Here is an 18,367-nt window from a genome sequence, read left to right on the forward strand (position 1 = left end):
TAGACGTTAGGCCTAGGTGATGCTTGCTGAATAGTATATAGCTTGTCTTGTAAGGTAATTCCAAGGTGCTGGTGTGTGTGGAGGGAGGTGGGAGAGCCTTCAAAGGTAGGAGCCTGCAATTCCAGTCTCCTCTGACCCGGATGAGATGTCAATTCACTTGGAAGGCCAATACCACCAAAATTCAGTGTTCCTTCAAAAGACATGAGGAAAGCAAGTGGGAGCAAAGTAACCTGCATCATTTTCTGGCTTATATCCTACTTCAGGAGTAATCCAAGGCTAAGTCCTCATTCTCGCCTGTCTTCGAATCCCACCTTGACTCCCGGTCGGACCTGGTATAGGATCTTTAGCCTTAGGATTGTTCCTACCCTTAGACTTAGTAAGTCCATTCTTAAGAATCTAGCTTAAGGAAAGTATATGAAATGCAGAAAAGCATAATGTACTTCCTTGTTCAGAGCATGGTTATTTATGGTTAAATAAATAATGCAGACATAATGTGCCTTCTGTCTAGAAGAAAAGAAATACTTAGAACCTGACCTTGCACAGTATTATGAAAGACAAAATGTACTGGACATTTAAGGAGATGATTTTGTTCAGACGATTGCAACAGGGAGAATGTTCATTAAGGAGGACTTTCTTAAAGAAAAGTAAGGGGGCTGGGGTTTTATAGAGGCAGGTAAACAAGAGAGCCACCCTCAGGTCCTATGGGAATCATGAAAAAAGATGGAGATGGATCTTATCCGAGTCTTTGAGGAAAGGTGGAGGTGGGTCTTATCTCCCCACCATCCCTACTTTCTGGGAACACAAGACTCAGATACAGTTCAACATTGCCAATGTAAAAAAATAAAATCCCTTGGATTTTAGATTTTAATAGTAAAAAAAATAGTGGAAGAAAATTTATAAGAATATTAATATATCCTTGAGATAGAGAAAATCTAATTTAAGCAAGGAAGGAAATCCAGAAACAATGAGAACAGATTTCGTCATAAAAATATTTTATATTGCAAAAGATACCATAAACAAAGTCAAAAGATAAATCATAGCAAGGCAAAACATTTACAAACCATATGGCAGATAAGGGCTAAAGATTCTCCATGAATGTTAAGCAGAAGAAAGAGTCTAACGGAAAATTGCACAGAGGTTATGGTTTGGCAGTTTACAGAGATGGATATCTGGATACTGAACATCACCCACAGCCAGGGGAATAAAAAGTGAAATGAACCAACCCCATTCTTCAGCTAGCAGTTTGGTAGAAATTATTCTATTATTATTATTCTATTATTATTCTATTATTCTATTATTCTATTATTCTATGAATACATACAGAGAGATAGATGCCCCAAAACACTTCTGTTGGGAAAGACTCTAAGACTTCACTGTAGAGAAAAATGGAAAAAACAGAAAGAGTAAAATTCATGGTAAGAAGACTAGTTTAGGCTTTTGTAAAAGCTCTCCTGAAAATAACATCTATTATGTCAAGTATAAAGCAAATAATTTAGCTTTAAATATTTCTTCATGGTATATTAAGATTCTGATCTTTTTCCAATGATCTTGAATGATGAGGCTTGTGTTCGATCATCTGCAGGAAGTAATGGCTGAACACGATTCCCAGTATCTCATTGAGCTAGACGGAAATAAGCCCCCAGAGGAGCTCTTCACGGTAAGTGCAATGCTCAGTAAGAATATGCCACAGTTTGGAAAATCAAAAAAGTATCAACTGGATTATACTTATTTTAATAAATATCATTAATAGATTTACTTTTTTAATACCATTTATTTTTGAAAAATTCATCTTGACACTTAAAATTTTGATGTGGTATTTATTCATCTGTCCATGTTTAAATCAAAACCGCATTTGAATTTAAAATCTCTGTGTGACCAAAAGTGCCTCAAAGAAAAGGAAAAGCAGATAACAGCCAATAGACACAGGACATGATGCTTAACATGAGCCATAGGGAAATGCAAACCAAAGCCATAATGAGATACCACTTCAAATCCACTAAGATGGCTAAAATTAAAAACAGAAACCAAAACAGACAATAAACAACAAGTGTTGGTGAGGATGTAGAAAAATTGGAACACCCGTACATAGTTGGTAGGATTGTAAATGGTGTGGCCACTTTGGAAAACAGTTTGGCAGTTCCTCAAAAGGTTAAACATGGAGTTACCACGTGACTCAGCAATTTGTGTCCTAGGTATATACCCAAAAGAATTGAAAATAGGTGTTCAAATGAAAATTTGTGCATGAATATTCATAGCAGCACTATTCACAATAGCTAAAAGGTAGAAACAACACAAATGTCCATTAACTGATGAATGGATAAATAAAATGTGGTATACTCATACGATGGAATATTATTCAGCAATAAAAAGGAATGAAGTATTGACACATGTTACAACATGGATGAATCTTGAACACAGGCTAAGTAAAGAAAAGTTACAAAAGATCACATATCATATGATTCCATTTACATGAAATGTCCAAAATAGGCAAATCTACAAAGACAAAAAATGGATAAGTGGTTCCTTAGTGGCAGGGGGTGGGGGGCATGGGTTTACCACTGTGGGAGATCCCAGGATAAATGTGGAGTGACTACTAATGGGTATAGGGTATATTTTGGGGGTGATGAAAATGTTCTAGGATTAATTGTGGTGATGGTTGCACAATTCTGAATATTCTAAAAACCATTTAATTGTACACTTTAAATGGATGAATTATATGGTATATGAATTATATCTCGATAAAGCTTTTTTTAAACAGAATATATGCATATTTGAAAATACAATATTATTTTCACTATTAAACAAATGACAATGAGGGGAAATAGTTTCCATACTTATTATAAACAAATGCGGAGTATCTTTTATAAATATTTTAAAACTTCTGATATTTCAATAGGAAAAAAGCAAATATCTCGATAGAAAAAACAGGTAAAGGGCATGCACAGGTAATTTAGCAAGAAATGTCTAATGATATATTTTTTTAAACTTCTATAATCATATTATTAGTCAAAGAAATGCAAACAGCACAAAGAATAAAAAGCAGCATTTTCTTAGCAGATTTAACAAATTTATCCAATATCCAGGATTGTGGGGAGGGTTTGTGAAATGCTCTTATACCCTTTCAGTAGGAGCATACAGGGCACAATCTTCCTGGAAAATAATACGGCATATATGTATCCAAAAGATTTTTTTTTTTTTTGCGGTATGCGGGCCTCTCACTGTTGTGGCCTCTCCCTTTGCGGAGCACAGGCTCTGGACGCACAGGCTCAGCGGCCATGGCTCACGGGCCCAGCCGCTCCGCGGCATGTGGGATCTTCCCGGACCCGGGCACGAACCCGTGTCCCCTGCATTGGCAGGAGGACTCTCAACCACTGCGCCACCAGGGAAGCCCCAAAAGATTTTTTTTAATGTCTATCATCTGTCCAAAGAGGCCCAATTTCTAGTAATTTATTCTAAGGAAATACATGGAGATATACAGAAAGATTTTTGTTCAAGATGTTTATGATCAGAAAAAAAGCAAAAAATGCTTGGGAAAGGGTTTTTTTTAAATGTGTGGATTTGAAAAACTAATGCATGATTTTTGGCAAAAACATAATAGTAATTCTTCTGTTTATGGTAACCATACTAAATACATCATTTAAATATATTTCATGTGATAACTTCCCACTTAGAATGTTAAGGAAGAGAAGGTACTTTTTTTTTCCCCAAAATGTAAATATCTTCATTCTTTTTTTTTTTAAACTGAGGTATAATTGACATACAACATTATATTAGTTTCAGGTATACAACATAATGGTTCGATATTTGTAGATACTGTGAAATGATCACCATAATAAGTCTAGCTAACATCTGACACCATACATAAAGAATTTTTTTCTTATGATGAGAACTTTTAAGATGTATTCTCTTAGCAACTTTCAAATAGGCAATATAGTACTATCAACTATAATCACCATGCTATACACTACATCCCCAGGGCTTATTTATTTTATAACTGAAAGTTTATACTTTTGAATTCCTTCAACCATTTTGTCTACCTCCCATCCTCCACCCCCCACCTCTGGCAGCCACCAATCTGCTTTCTGTATCTATAAGCTTGTGCCTTTTTTAAAAATATCTGCATTCTGATTTAAAAGTTATACACACTCATGGTTTTAAAATAACCAGAAAACACAAAAGTACAAAATACAAAAATAATACAAAATAATATGCATCATAAAAATTACAAAATACAAAAATATACATTACATAAAAAAATAAAAGCAAAAAATATACAGTCCAATACAAAATAATACAAAAATACATTACCTTCTTCTTAAACACCTAATAGGTGTGCAGCATTATGATAAGCTCTAGGGATACAGATGGGAAGGGGTCGGAGAAGTCCCTCCCCTCACACAGTATCCAATATGTTGGGGGAAAATAAATATTTCAAGGGCAGTTTGTGTTATCATCTGGGAGGTACAAGGTACTATAGGAGCTCATGGCAAAAGGACAGGACCTAATCTCGTGAGGAAGGCCATGTGTCTGTAATTATTTCTAAATTGAAACTCTAAGGATGAGTAATTAGACCGTGAGGGCTGGTGAGGGGAGGAAGGTGGGACAGTGTTCCAGGCTGAGGGAAGGGTCTGTGTGAAGCCCCAGAGGCAAAAAAGAGCCTAGTGAGTTCTAGGAAATGAATGAAGGACTGGAAGATGGAGGAGTTTTTAGGGGGATGGAGTAGGAGTGGAGTAGTGCCAAAACTTTAGGAATAAGCAGGGGTTGCAGCAAGAAAGGCCTCATAAGCCATGTTGAAGAGTTTAGACCTCATCATGAGAGAGTGGGCTGCCAGTGAAAGGTTTTAAGCCAGAGAGTAAAATGCTTCTACTTCCATTTAAGAAAGATCACTCAGGCTGCAATGCAAAGGAAAAACTGAGGAGAAGCAGGTTGGTGGGAGGAAGACTAGTTCTGACTTTTGCAGCACATCAGATAAGAGATGGTGGTCTAACCTAGGGTAGTGACTGTGGGAATGGACAGAAGACAGACCTGGGAGCTACTTAATGTAGGAGGACAGGGAAAGAGAAAAGTCAGAAGCAATGCCCAGATTTTTAGTTTGATATGGCTGGTGGCCACATAAGTAATAATGCTGGTGGTGCAACCAAATTAGGGAGAAGCTCCTCACTTAGAATATGCTCTTGCCAAGATCATTCGTGATCTCCTGATCAAAGCCAGTGGTGACTATTTGGTCTTCATCTAATTCACCTAGAAGCAATATTTGACCCAGCTCATCACTTCTTCCTTCCTGCTCCTTTCTTCCCTTGTCTTCTGGGACCCCACACTACTATAGCTCATTCTACCTCTAACACTCTACATCTCTAACCTCTAGAGTTGGAGGATCCCAGAACTCATTCCTTGAGCACTCTTCTCTGTCTACCCTCATTTCTTAGGAGACTTCATCCAACCCAATGGCTTTAAATACCTTCTAAATGCTGGCAACTCTTAAATTCAAATTACTATACCAGACCTTTCCCCTGAATTTCACACTTGTATAATCAACTGCTACTAAATATATCCAATATATCCAATTGGAAGTATAATTGTCATCTCAGATTAAATGTGCAAGATAAAAGTCCTGATCCGCCATCACCACCACCCTGCCCCAAATACACTCCTCCCACAGTTTTCCCCTCTCAGTATATGTCACATCCATCCTTCCAGCTGCTCCTCTCTTTTTCTCATATCCCACATCCAACCCATCAGCATATACAGCAGGCTTCTTCTTCAAAATATATCCAGAATTTGACTACTTTTTACAACCTGGGACACACTTTCCTCAAGGTAAAGGGCAGAAGTTCCAACAGGCCTGGTTGAAACTTGCCAAGCCTAGAGGCCCCGGCCAGCAATGGCACCCTGGCACTTCTGCCCACATTCTATTGGCCAGAACAAGTTACATGGAGAAGCTCAATACCAATGAGATAAGGATTCTCACATAAATTAGGGAATTAACAAGGGAAGGGCATGAATATTTGGGGACCAAAGGGTAGACTCTCATGGGTTGAATTGTGTCCCCAAAAATATATGTTGAGGAGCTAACCTTCAATACCTGTAAGTGTGACCTCATTTGGACATAGGATCTTTTCAGATGTAATCAAGTTAAGGTGAGGCCATAGTGAATTAGGATTGGTCCTAATCCAATATGGCTGGCATCCTTATAAGAGAAGAGACGCATGAACACAGGGAGAAAATGGCTATGTCACAACAGAGGCAGAGATTGGAGGGATGCATCTACAAGCCAAGCAACACCAAACATTGTCGGCAAACTACCAGAAGCTAGGAAGAACAAGGAAGTATTCTACACATGAGCTCATGACTTTTTCAGGACATTTGAGATGTTCAAATGCCAATGTATTAAAAGACTTGTTCTTTAAATTTAGACAGTTATGGATCGACTTAAATATCTGAACCTAAAAAGAGCAGCTGTTTTAACCAAACTTCAGAGTGCAGAGGAAGAAATTAATGACACGATGGAAAACGTAAGTTATTTTTAACTGTTTGAAAGTCTACCCTTTCACTATATGTTGTGACCTTAATTTGTATCCTTTCAAGGTTTAAAAGGCTCTCAGGATACCTTTTATAAAAATGGATTTGATATTTGGGAAGCTGTAATATTGGCACAATATTCTTGTAGACACTAAACACAACAAAAGTTTTGAAACAAAGACAGACAATAAAATCAGAACAATCAACCACAGGAATAATAAGAAATAAAGAAACCCAAGTTCAGTTTCAAAATTTTGCAGCACCAAAGAAAGCAAAGACATAAAAGCCCTCAACTCTATACTCATTCGTTTCCCCAATCATTCAACCAATTTTAAAAATAACTACTGTGTTCCTGGCCCTGATGTATTGTGGATGTGATGGTGATCAAATTATAATTGCCAAGTGCTAAAAGGGCTACCAGGACTTTTAAGTGGAGGATATGATCTATTCTGGGAAGTTTAGATTCACCTATAAAAATAGAAATAAAAAAACTAATACCAGAATCATAGATATTATAATTCAAATAAATTGTGGAAATAAATTTAAGGGAAGAGGTCATTTTGTTATCCTGTACTGTGTAATCCCTAGATCTTAATGGCTGAATATAGCTGGAATATGTAACACGAACTGGTGCTGAAGAGGAGGAAAGTGGGCCTGATGCACACAGAAGCTCTGTACTGAGGTACTGAGTCACTTCTAGGTCATAACTGAAGGGAAAATTTAAAGTATTCAGAAAACCTGGGGGCTTTTCCGACCCGCAATTGCCGGGGTCTCGGCTTCCAGAAGAGGAAGACGGCATCGCGGAGGGTCCGAGCTGCGCTGCGCGAGCTCCGGCAACTGCCGCCGCCGCCGCCGCCGCCGCCGCCGCCGCCGCCGCCGCCGCCGCCGCCGCCGCCGCCGCCGCCGCCGCCGCCGCCGCCGCCGCCGCCGCCGCCGCCGCCGCCGCCGCCCGGGCCTGGCGGGCCGCCGGCGACAGCGGCAAGTTCTCGCGGGATAAGAATGAGCCCGCGCAGCCCTCGGAGCGCGAGCCCGGGTCGGGGGTAGTTCCGCCAGGAGAAGCAGAATCAGCTGTGGGGGAAGGCCCAGCGGCTTAATCTTTCTCCCGTGAAATTGTGCGAGCTCCATGCTGATCAAGATACAAGCTTGAACTTCAAGATACATACGCGAAAGGGACGAATTCAAGAGGAAGAGATTGAAGGCTGAAGGCTTAGATGAAGATGGAGAGAAAGAAGCAAAACTTAGCAGCAGTCTGAACGTTATCCTGGCCAAGTTTGGTCGGGACGGGAGAAACGACGCCCAGGCCGGCAGTGAGCAGCAACGTCCTCAGCCCCGGCACCGAGGACCACAGCCTGGAGGACCCCCGGCTGGAGAAGCTGTGGCACAAGGCGAAGACCTTCGGGAGGTTTTTCAATGAAGAACTGGACCAGTCGTGGTGGGAGTTTCAGCATCACAGGGAGAAGGTCCAGGAGAATAAGGACCTTCAGGAGACCCTGAGCAGGACAGAAGAAATTAAGGAAAACGTCGTCAGTCCCGCCGACATGACCCACAGCCAGGAGAACGTGCTGCAGAGCAGACATGCCGAGTGAAGGACAGACTGCGGGACATAAGCCAGGACTTCGACCACCTGCAGAAAGTCGGCCACCGGGGCTGCGGCGCCAAGGCAGAGTTCGACGAGCCCCAGGTGATGGATCTGTGGGACCCGGCCAAGTCAGCCAACTTCACAGAGAAGGAACTGGAATCCTTTTGGTAAGAGCTCAAGCACTTTGACACCAAAATCGAAAAGCATAACCACTATCAGAAGCAGCTGGAAATTTCTCATCACGAACAAGCACGTGGTTGGCCACCGGGAGCGCAGCAGGCACGGAACAGAGAGATACGCCTTGTTGGAGGAGAAGACCAAGGAGCTAGGCTACAAGGTAAAGAAATATTGACAAGATCTGTCCAGCGGGTCTCCAGGGCTCACCACAATGAGCTCTGAGGGCCTAGGGAGCTACACACAAAAGTGTGTAGCTGCGGCTGCTACATACTTCCGCTTTCTAGTTGACAAAAGCGTATAGCTGCGGCTGCTTAGCTGTCAGCTCCTCTGGTCTCTTCTCCCAGTCTCCGTGTCCTCGTGAGTTCATTTCTTTTTTCATTCCTCTGCTGTCATTTTTGCAAGGTTTTAGGAAAAAAGCAAACACAAATGTATGTGTTCAGTCTGCCTTTAACCAGAGACAGTCATGATCATTTTTACGGCTGTGATATCAAACTCATTTGAAAGCTCATCTTTTCATCGCCCCTCAGCCCCCGCTAGATATGTAGCCTCGGGGGCTCAAAGTTGAGAGAGGAGCATGGTCTGCTATTCACACACTTTCTTCAAGTTTGGACAGGAAATAGGGATGATAAGGAAAAAGTGCCTGCTTCCTGACTTAACTGGGTACATTTCAGTCCCTAGCTCATTGTCTGTGGACTCATGGAGAAGGGTGGTAGCCAAATGTGCCCCACCGACAAGGTTCTCAGTGTCATTCAGCTCCCCTAAGCATTGACAGTTTCCTTCCCATCTAGCTTCTTCCAGCCTTCAGGTGGGGACATCCATGCAACATCCCCTCAACCAGCATGCCTCTTTGCTCTCATATACTGCAGCAGTGCAGGCAAGACCAGAGCTTCCATTCTCATCTGTCCTCCACAGTCAGCTCTGGAACCAGCAATACATGTGAGATCCACATCTGAAGGTGGGAGGGAGCCAGCCTGGACCTGTCCCCCTTGCAGTTGCCTACCATGTCGTTTCCCTCCAGTTCTCTTGTCCCTGCCAAGGTAGCGCTAGGACAGTGACCCTCTCAGCAGTCTGCAGTCGGTAGAGAAGTGGTTCTTAGCTACTCTGCAGGTGACGAACGGAGAATTGCTGAGGGAGACTTTACATTTAAGAAGAATGAAACAGCTAAGTCAATGCAAATCTGCATGTAACATCTTCCTATTTTAAAACTTATGTAAATTAGCTAAGATTCTGGTATGTTTTCAAACCTTTTCAATAAGAATTTTTCAGAATCTGTTTCCTGAAACAGATAATAGAAAATGCTCTATCCACCTTATGCTCATTCTACCCTACAAGAGAAAATGCTCAGTAAAATTTAAACAAGGTCTTAAAACAGAAATGAAAACTATTTTCTTATTAAATTTTGGACAAGTACAGAATGGTTGCAATTGAGGAAAAAACCAAAATTTCCTTTATGAATTATTTCTTAAATAGTAGAACATGATCAAAGAAGAAATGAAATAATAATGTGAATTTCAGCCAAACTTATGCCCACATTTTTAATGTTGTTTGCTATTAACAGGATGAGCTGTTCCGTACTCTTGCAGCTTGTAAACTTATTGCACCGAGATACAGATGGCAGAGAAGCAGATGGGGACATACATGTCCGGTGACTTTAAAAGAAGGTAAAATTTTTCAAGGATTGCCAGAGTTTTCTGTGAGGTAAGTAAGATTTTCAGAATTTAATTTAAAAACTTGCCCATACCTCTTTTCAGTTGTTTATGATAATGTCATTTTTTAAGTTTTCTAGGTAAAATATACTGGCTTTCATCAGAAGAAGCATTAAAAACATTTTTATTGAACCCACGTCCCTATCTTCTTCCACCTATGCCAGCACCACCATTTAAAGTGTTCATATTTGGACCTCAGTCTTCAGGGAAAACAACACTTAGCAATCTGCTTGCAAAACATTACAAAGGAAAGGTAACTACTTAGCTAGCTACCTAACTAGCTTTCTACCTATCTATACTTGATTATACTTTGTGGGATTTTAGGACTTTTAGGATTTGTACTCAGTTTTCTTTTTTTTTTTTAACCCCCCCCAAACTCCAGCTTTAATAAATCATTCTTCTGATGCAGCTTGATAGGTGTTTCTTTCTTCTGTTTTTTTTTAAGTTAAAAATTTCTTTTTAGCCGCGCAGCGTAGCTTGTGGGATCTTAGTTCCCTGACCAGGGATTGAACCTGAGCCCTCAGCAGTGAAAGCACGGAGTCCTAACTGCTGGACCGCCAGGGAATTCCCTGTGCTTGGCTTTCTTAATTTTATACTGTCAACTGGGTAATTGTTCCACTGGGCTTGGAGTGGGGAAGGCATCTTCCTCAATGCTTTAGTGCAGCTTCCAGACCATAGCCACTCCCGAAAGTCCCCAGATTTGACTGCTATGTCATGCAGACTGTGCCACCCATTACCTTTCTTGGTTTCACTCATCTCCTGTTCCCTGGGTTACACCCCTCCTGGCCCACCGACCCTTCCTCCACACACTCATTCCTGTCATCATTCTTGGTGATTTCACTATCTACAAAGATGACCCTCCCAACACATTGACCTGACAGTTCCTTGACCTCTCCCCTCAGTGATCTTATTCTCCACCCTCGGTAAGTGAAGAGAAATTACTTTTAGCTTAGACCAGAGTGATAGCAGTAGAGGTGGTAAGAAGTGGGCAGATTTGGGATATAATTTGAAGATAGAGCCAAAGGATTTGATGAGGGATTGGAATGTAGAGGAATTATATGAAGGCCAGTGTGGCTGGAGCATGTAGTGTGAAAGGAGGAACAGCACAAGGTGGAGATGGCTGAAGATGCAGTCAGACAGTGCAGGCCCTGGGAAGGAGTTTGACTTTATTCCAAATGCTATTAAATTCTTTTAAACACAGGGGTAACATTTCCTACTTGCTTTTCACTTTTTTATTGTAAAATATGACAAACGTACAGAAAAGTGAAGCTCATTGAAATATCACAAAACAAACCCCCATGTAACCACCACCTAGGTCAGACACGGAACCCCAGAAGCCGCCTTATGCCTCTTTCTAATATCAGTCCTCTTACTCCTTCCACAAAGGTAACCACCGCCCTGAACTTTATGATACTCACTTCTGTACTTTTCTTTTATGGTTTTACCATGTAAGCACACATTCAAATACCATAGATTAGCTTTGCATATTTTTTTAACTTTATGGACTTAAAACAGTTTATGTTTTTTGTGTCTAGCTTCTTTCACTTAACATTATAATTGTGATATTTATGCATGTTATAGCTATAGCTTATTTTTATTGTTTTATTGTATTCTATTGATTGAATTATATTATGATTTATTATCCATTTGAGTGTCAATAAAACTTAGGTTGATTCAGTTCGGGGAATTGTGAATAACATTGCTATAAACAGTCTTGTACCTGTTTCTTGGTGTATACATGCATATCTTTATATAGTTTGAAGGTATATCTAGGAGTAAAATTTCTGGGACATAAGGTATACATACATAGTCAACTTGTGTAGAAAATGCCAAACTGTTTTCAAGACCAGTTCTACTAATTTACTATCCTACCAGCAGTGTATGAGAGTTCCACATTCCTGCCAACTTTTGTTATGGTCAGTCTTTCTAATTTTAGCCATGCTAGTGGGTATATCTCACTGAGGTTTTAATTTGCATTTCCCTGGTGACTAATGAGGTTCAACATTTTTTCATATGTTATTCAGATATTCACTTTTTGAAGTGTTTGTTCACTTTGTTCAAGCCTCTTGCCCATTTTTAACTTTTTTGCATATTATTGGTAGGAGTTCCTTATGTTGTCTGTGTACAGATTTTTTTATCATAAACATTATGAATATTTTCTAATAAACATTATGAATATTTTCTACCACTCTGTGGTTTGCCATTTCCCTTTTTATTTTTATTTATTTATTTATTTTTTTGCGGTACGCGGGCCTCTCACTGTTGTGGCCTCTCCCGTTGCAGAGCACAGGCTCCAGATGCGCAGGCTCAGCGGCCATGGCTCACGGGCCTAGCTGCCCCGCAGCATGTGGGATCTTCCCGGACCGGGGCACGAACCCGTGTCCCCTGCATCGGCAGGCAGACTCTCAACCACTGCGCCACCAGGGAAGCCCCCGTTTCCCTTTTTAAATGAAAAATGCACCATACTGTATTCATTTAAAGTAAGTCATTGAGTCCTGCTTACACTAAAGAAGAGGGGAATTAGGCTTCACCTTCTGAAGAAAGGAATATTAAAGCATTTGTGGACATGTTTTAAGACCATCACAGTATGTGTCAGACAAAAGAATTATAATTTTAAAATGTAAAGAGGTTTTACAAATCAATATGTAAAAGCCCCAATGGAAAATGATAGCAAACAGGCAGTTCACAAAATAGTTGATCCAAATAGCCATTACACATGAGAAAAGGAGTATCACCTTGATAACCAGGGAGAGGCCAAAAAAAACAGATATATGTCATGTCAATCTCACTGTTGAAAAATCATATTAACAACCAGTATTGATGTGTGGCTAGGATTGGGAAAGTACATTTCTCATACATTGCTGGTTAGGGTATAATCATTAGGGATAGCAGTTGGAAATACATATAAAAGCCTAAAATCTATACATATCCTTTGAACTATATGTTTTTCCTGAAGAAACTATCAAAGACATATACATAACTATGTTCTTCATAACCTAGTTTATAATAACAAAATCATGTATATCTAAATATAATTGGTATTTTAGTTAAATATTAAGTTGTAATATATTCATCTAATACAGTACTGTTCATCCATTAAAAATGATGGTGTGGATGTATTTTTGTTGATGGAATAAAGTAATATAAGCATATTGAAGGAAAAGCAAAATTGAATCTAGAAGTATGGAAATATTATTTAAACTTAAAAGGCATATATAAATCTAACAGCCCAACATTCAGTATTAAGTATATAATCTACCTAACAAAGGACTTATATTCAAAATATATGTAGAATTCTAACCTAATTTTTTAACTAGGCAAAAGTTGAACATATGCTTAAAAACATGTGGGTAAGTGAATAAAAAGAAGCTCAAAATTGTCAGTGATTAGGGAAATGTAAATTTAAACTGCAATGAGACTTCACACCAACTAGGGTGGCTAAAATGTGAAAGATTCACAAAACCAAGTGTTGGTGATGAGGTGGAATAACTTCAATTTTCATACTTTGCTGCTAGGACTTTAAAATAGCTTTAACCACTCTGGAAACAGTTTAGTGCTTTATTTATTATAAAGTCAAACATACACTTAATCGTATGACCCAGTAATTCTACTCCTCAGCATTTATCCAAGAGATGTGAAAACGTAATGTCCACAAAAAGACTTTCTCACAAATGTTCATTGGTACTTTTAAATTGCCAAAACTGGAAACAACCCAAATGTCCATGATGAATGGATTAAAAACTATGGTATATTCATACAATGATACTACTCAAAAACAAAAAGGAATAGATTACTGAGATATACAGTTACACTGATGAATCTCAAAAACATTATGCTAAGGTAGGAAAGCTTGGAAAAGATTATACACTGTATGGTTCTATTTATATGAAATTCTAGAAAAGGCAAAACTAATTTATAGTGACAGAAAACAAAGTGGTTGCCAGGTGCCAGGAACTGACTATAAAGGGGGATGAGAGGGAACTTTTTGGGGTGATATAAATGTTCTATATTTTGATTGTGGTCGTCATGTATATATTTGTAAAAACTCATCAAACTCTGTACTTAAAATGGGTGCCTTTAATTATATGTAGATTATCCATAAAATGTTGATTTTAAAAATATACATGTAATTTGAATGTATATTACATGATCATACAAATATAAATATATATTTATATATATATTGAATTTCTGTGAAAGCAAGTACTCAAAAATCACTGAATTCTGAGAATAACATACCTCCAGCAGCATTAAGATTTTTGAGATGGATAGGTATAGCTATAGAAATAGATGTAGATGAACAGTGTGCTTAATATTCAGAGTAACTTGTGCTTATGTTGGTTTTCTCAAATATTCTTTGCAGGTAGTTGACTACGATAAACTTGTCCAACCACGTTTTGATAAAGCCCTCGAAACGCTAACCAGAAATACTATAGCTGAGGCCACTGAAGCAGCCATTAAAGCTGTGAAAGAGCGGCTTCTCTCAGAACTACAAGCTAAAAAACAAGGTGAACTATCTGTTTAAAATGTGTGTTTTAAGCTTAGGTCAACAGTTAAGCTTGACTACCTGAAGGCAAGAACTTGGTTTGCTTGTCTTGATATCCCTGGCACCTTGCACACTGCATTGCAGCCTCTTAATAAGTGGTTGAAGAAATGAATATACATAAACCTGAATCTTACACAGAGAAAAAGATTTAAGTTCTGGACGACTAAGGAAAGGAATCAGAGTTTCCAAATTCAGATTTCTTTACTTTAACAGATCTGCTTGCTGGGCAGAGACTGAGCAGAATTTGCACCTTTATTTATACCAGTTGTGATGACAACACTTCACCTGACTCGTAGAGTTTGTGTTGTTGCTGTTGTTGCTGTTGTTTTAGGCTGTGTATCAGCCTTGATTGTAATTAAATATTTCTATTTGGGGAATATTAATTTCAAATCCAAAAGTTATAAAACAGTGAAACCGGAAAAAGACTTGGTGATCCATTAACACAATTACATAACTTTACAGATGAGGAAACAGAGGCACAGTAGGTTAAATGGCTTCCTGATATATTCACCCAGCTGGTGGCATAGCTGAGACTTGAACCCTCGTTTCCAAAGTCCCAGAGTTCTTTCTCTTGACCATTCTTCCTCTTCCTGAGTCTCACTGCTTATCATATTATTTTAAAATAGACACAGAGTTTTGGTCTGGGGTTGGGGGGAGGGCGAGTTTCTAGTTTTCTCCAGGAAAAATGAGAGTTTTCATTTCTTGGCTACTTTTGAAAATTTATTGATTGGTTTTGGTAGAATTTATATCTACCATTTAGAACACATGAAAGTAGTTTAATCTAAACATCTCTTCTTAATGGAATACTCTCAGTGCAGCACTTCCTGTACATTTTGTGGGATCTTCCTCACATTCAAAGATCTGGATCCAAAATTTGAGATTAGCTCCAGCAATTTTAGACTAGATTTAACCACCACTGTTTGGATTTCCCAGAAGCTGTGGCAGTATACTGTCATACTATAACCATCCTACTATATAATCATCCTACTATAACCATCATTGCCTCAATTTCAAATATTCTTTTCCTAATAAAATTTTCCTCATTACGAAAGAAATAATAGCTAAATTAATTGAGCATTTACTATATGTTGAGGCTATGCTAAATGCATTACATGTATTTTCGTATTTGATCCTCATAATAGACCTGTGAAGTAGGTTGTTGCTGTTGTTTGAAGTGTTAGCAGAAGGATTTCTTAAATATTTATGTCTAGACTAGGGTGGCAAACCCAGTTGCCAAGAGGGGCCAGGCAGGTAACATAAGTCAAGTAGCAAGTGGACAAGCTTTGTTTGCACCTTAAAAATGAAGTTATAAAATTATAACCTCAATAACCATATGGATAAGGTAGGTATTTATATCTCTATTTTTAGTGGATGAAGAAATTAAGGCTCAGAGGAGTTATATGATTTGACCACAGGCAGCAAGTGATGAGGATTCAAATCAGTGTCTGTATTCTTATCTCCTGTGTCTCTCAAGTGATCACAGAAAACTGGAAAAAGCACATGGAAGAAAAAGTCACTCATACTTACTCCCCAGAGATATTCACTGATAAGAATGTGATGCATGCTTCACCCTTCTCTCTTCTATTCATATTTGTAATGATTAATTATGGTCCTATGGCATATACAAAATTGCATTATCTCATTTTAAAATAATGCTTCTTTCTAATTAATATGTAATTATTGTCATAAATTTTGTGCTAGAGATCTAAATTCATTTTTTCTAAATGGTGAGGCATTTTACAAATAACACTTATTAAATTATCCATAATTCTACTGGATGTTTGAAAGGGCAACTTTATCTTAAGTTTGTGTGTGTGTAAACTTCTGAACTTTCTGTGATTTGATCTTTATATTACAACCTTTAATGCAAAATATTATTAAAATCTTATGATGCATTTTAAATCCAGTAATGCAAGTTCCTCCTCAAAACATTCTGTTTTAAAATTATTCCTGGGTATTCTTTCATTTATCCATAAAATGAGTACATACTGGGTGCCAGGAGCTGTACTAGGCTTTGGGATGCTTGGAGAATTTTGTCAAGTTTTACAGCAAATCCTAGTGGGAGGATTGTGTTAACATTCTACAATAAACTGATGAGGATTCACATCTTTACTATTAAATCTTCTCATGCAGACAGATTAAATCTCCATTTATTGGCCTAATACTTCTATCCTTCCTTAACATTTTATAACTTTCTTCATGTATTGTCAATACTTTTCTTAATAAGTTTATTTCTAGAAATTTTGTCATTTTGTTACTATTAAATGGGATTATTTTTCTATTACGTTTTCCAAGTAGTTATTACCTGTATGTTGGAAAGCTGTTTGATTTTTATGTTTCTTTGTAACAAGCCACCTTACTAAACTTACTTCCTAGTTTTGATAGATTTTTAGTTGAGTCTCTTGAGTTTTGCAGATAGCCAATCTTATCGTTTGAAAAGAAGCATAGTTTCAACTCCTTTTTTCCCAATATTTATGCTTATTTCCTTTCTTGAATAATTATGTAGGCTAGCAGTTCTAGAATGATGTTAAATGGTGGAAGTGATAGTGGGCCTCAGTAAAGGGATCTCGTCAATGTTTATTCATAACGTTATCAAATATTTTTATCCAGAATGGATGTTGGACATTATCACATGCCTTCTCAGAATCTATCAAGATGATCATAAAATTTCTAATCCGTAGACCTACTGATTTGATCAATTATACTAATATATTTTCCAACACTAAGCCATTCTGGTATTTCTGATTTTCTGAATTTCTTTTAGCTGTTAATCTAGAATTTTTTTTATACTCAGAAGTGTGATTCATTTATAGTTTGTGTGTGTGTGTGTGTGTGTGTGTGTGTGTGTGTGTGTACATGCTCTATTTGTCAGAATTTGCTATCAGAGTTTCACTAACTTTATATAAACTGGGAAGCTTGCCATCACTTTCTATGCTTGAAACTATTTAAATATCAAGGAAATTACTTCTTACATGGCAGTATTGAGCTTTTGCTAGGCAAAAACACATCTTTTGCCTAATAAATCTGCCTCTCTTCTTTATTATTAGCCTATAAACAAGTAAGAGAGGCCAACCAGGTGCCGGAGAGATTATAAAAAACAACATCAAAAAGACCAGCGTTGAAATAACATACCATCCAAATGATCATCTAGATGATAAAGAATGAATTTATTATACGATTTCAATTTCCTTAAATTTAGCAAGGCTGGATTTGTGACCTAAGATATGATCTATCCTGTAGAATCTTCCATGAGCACTTGAGAAGAAAGTGTATTATGTTGTTTTTGGATGGAATGTCCTATAAATATCAATTAAGTCCATCTAGTCTAATGTGTCATTTAAAGCTTGTATGTCCTTATTTATTTTCATTTTGTATGATCAGTTCATTGGTGAAAGTGGGGTGTTAAAGTCCCCTACTATTATTGTGTTACTGTCTATTTCCCCTTTTATGGCTGTTAGCACTAGATATCAATTACAGGAAAAAAACTGTAAAAATACAAACACATGGAGGTTAAACAATATGCTACTAAATAACCAAGAGATCACTGAAGAAATCAAAGAGGAAATCAGAAAATGCCTAGAAACAAATGACAATGAAAACACGACAACCCGAAACCTATGGGATGCAGCAAAAGCAGTTCTAAGAGGGAAGTTTATAGCAATACAATCCTACCTTAAGAAACAAGAAACATCTCAAATAAACAACCTAACCTTGCACCTAAAGCAATTAGAGAAAGAAGAACAAAAAAACTCTCCAAAGTTAGCATAAGGAAAGAAATCATAAAGATCAGATCAGAAATAAATGAAAAAGAAATGAAGGAAACAATAGCAAAGACCAATA

The 18,367-nt window shown here is 38.1% G+C and overlaps 1 protein-coding gene and 1 pseudogene across 1 annotated transcript in view; both read left to right on the plus strand.

Moving 5' to 3' along the window:
* AK9 (adenylate kinase 9) overlaps nucleotides 1-18,367 on the plus strand; it is a 122,645-nt gene that overhangs the window by 23,941 nt on the left and 80,337 nt on the right. Inside the window, exons 9-13 of the mRNA XM_033418675.2 lie at nucleotides 1,583-1,657; nucleotides 6,414-6,512; nucleotides 9,834-9,973; nucleotides 10,054-10,234; nucleotides 14,345-14,489. Coding sequence (XP_033274566.1) covers nucleotides 1,583-1,657; nucleotides 6,414-6,512; nucleotides 9,834-9,973; nucleotides 10,054-10,234; nucleotides 14,345-14,489 — 640 coding nt within the window. The remainder of the gene's footprint in view (nucleotides 1-1,582; nucleotides 1,658-6,413; nucleotides 6,513-9,833; nucleotides 9,974-10,053; nucleotides 10,235-14,344; nucleotides 14,490-18,367) is intronic.
* LOC105748960 (alpha-2-macroglobulin receptor-associated protein-like) lies at nucleotides 7,452-8,646 on the plus strand (annotated as a pseudogene).

Source organism: Orcinus orca, chromosome 12 (genome assembly GCF_937001465.1).
Source record: "Orcinus orca chromosome 12, mOrcOrc1.1, whole genome shotgun sequence".
NCBI classification, from domain to species: Eukaryota; Metazoa; Chordata; class Mammalia; order Artiodactyla; family Delphinidae; genus Orcinus; species Orcinus orca.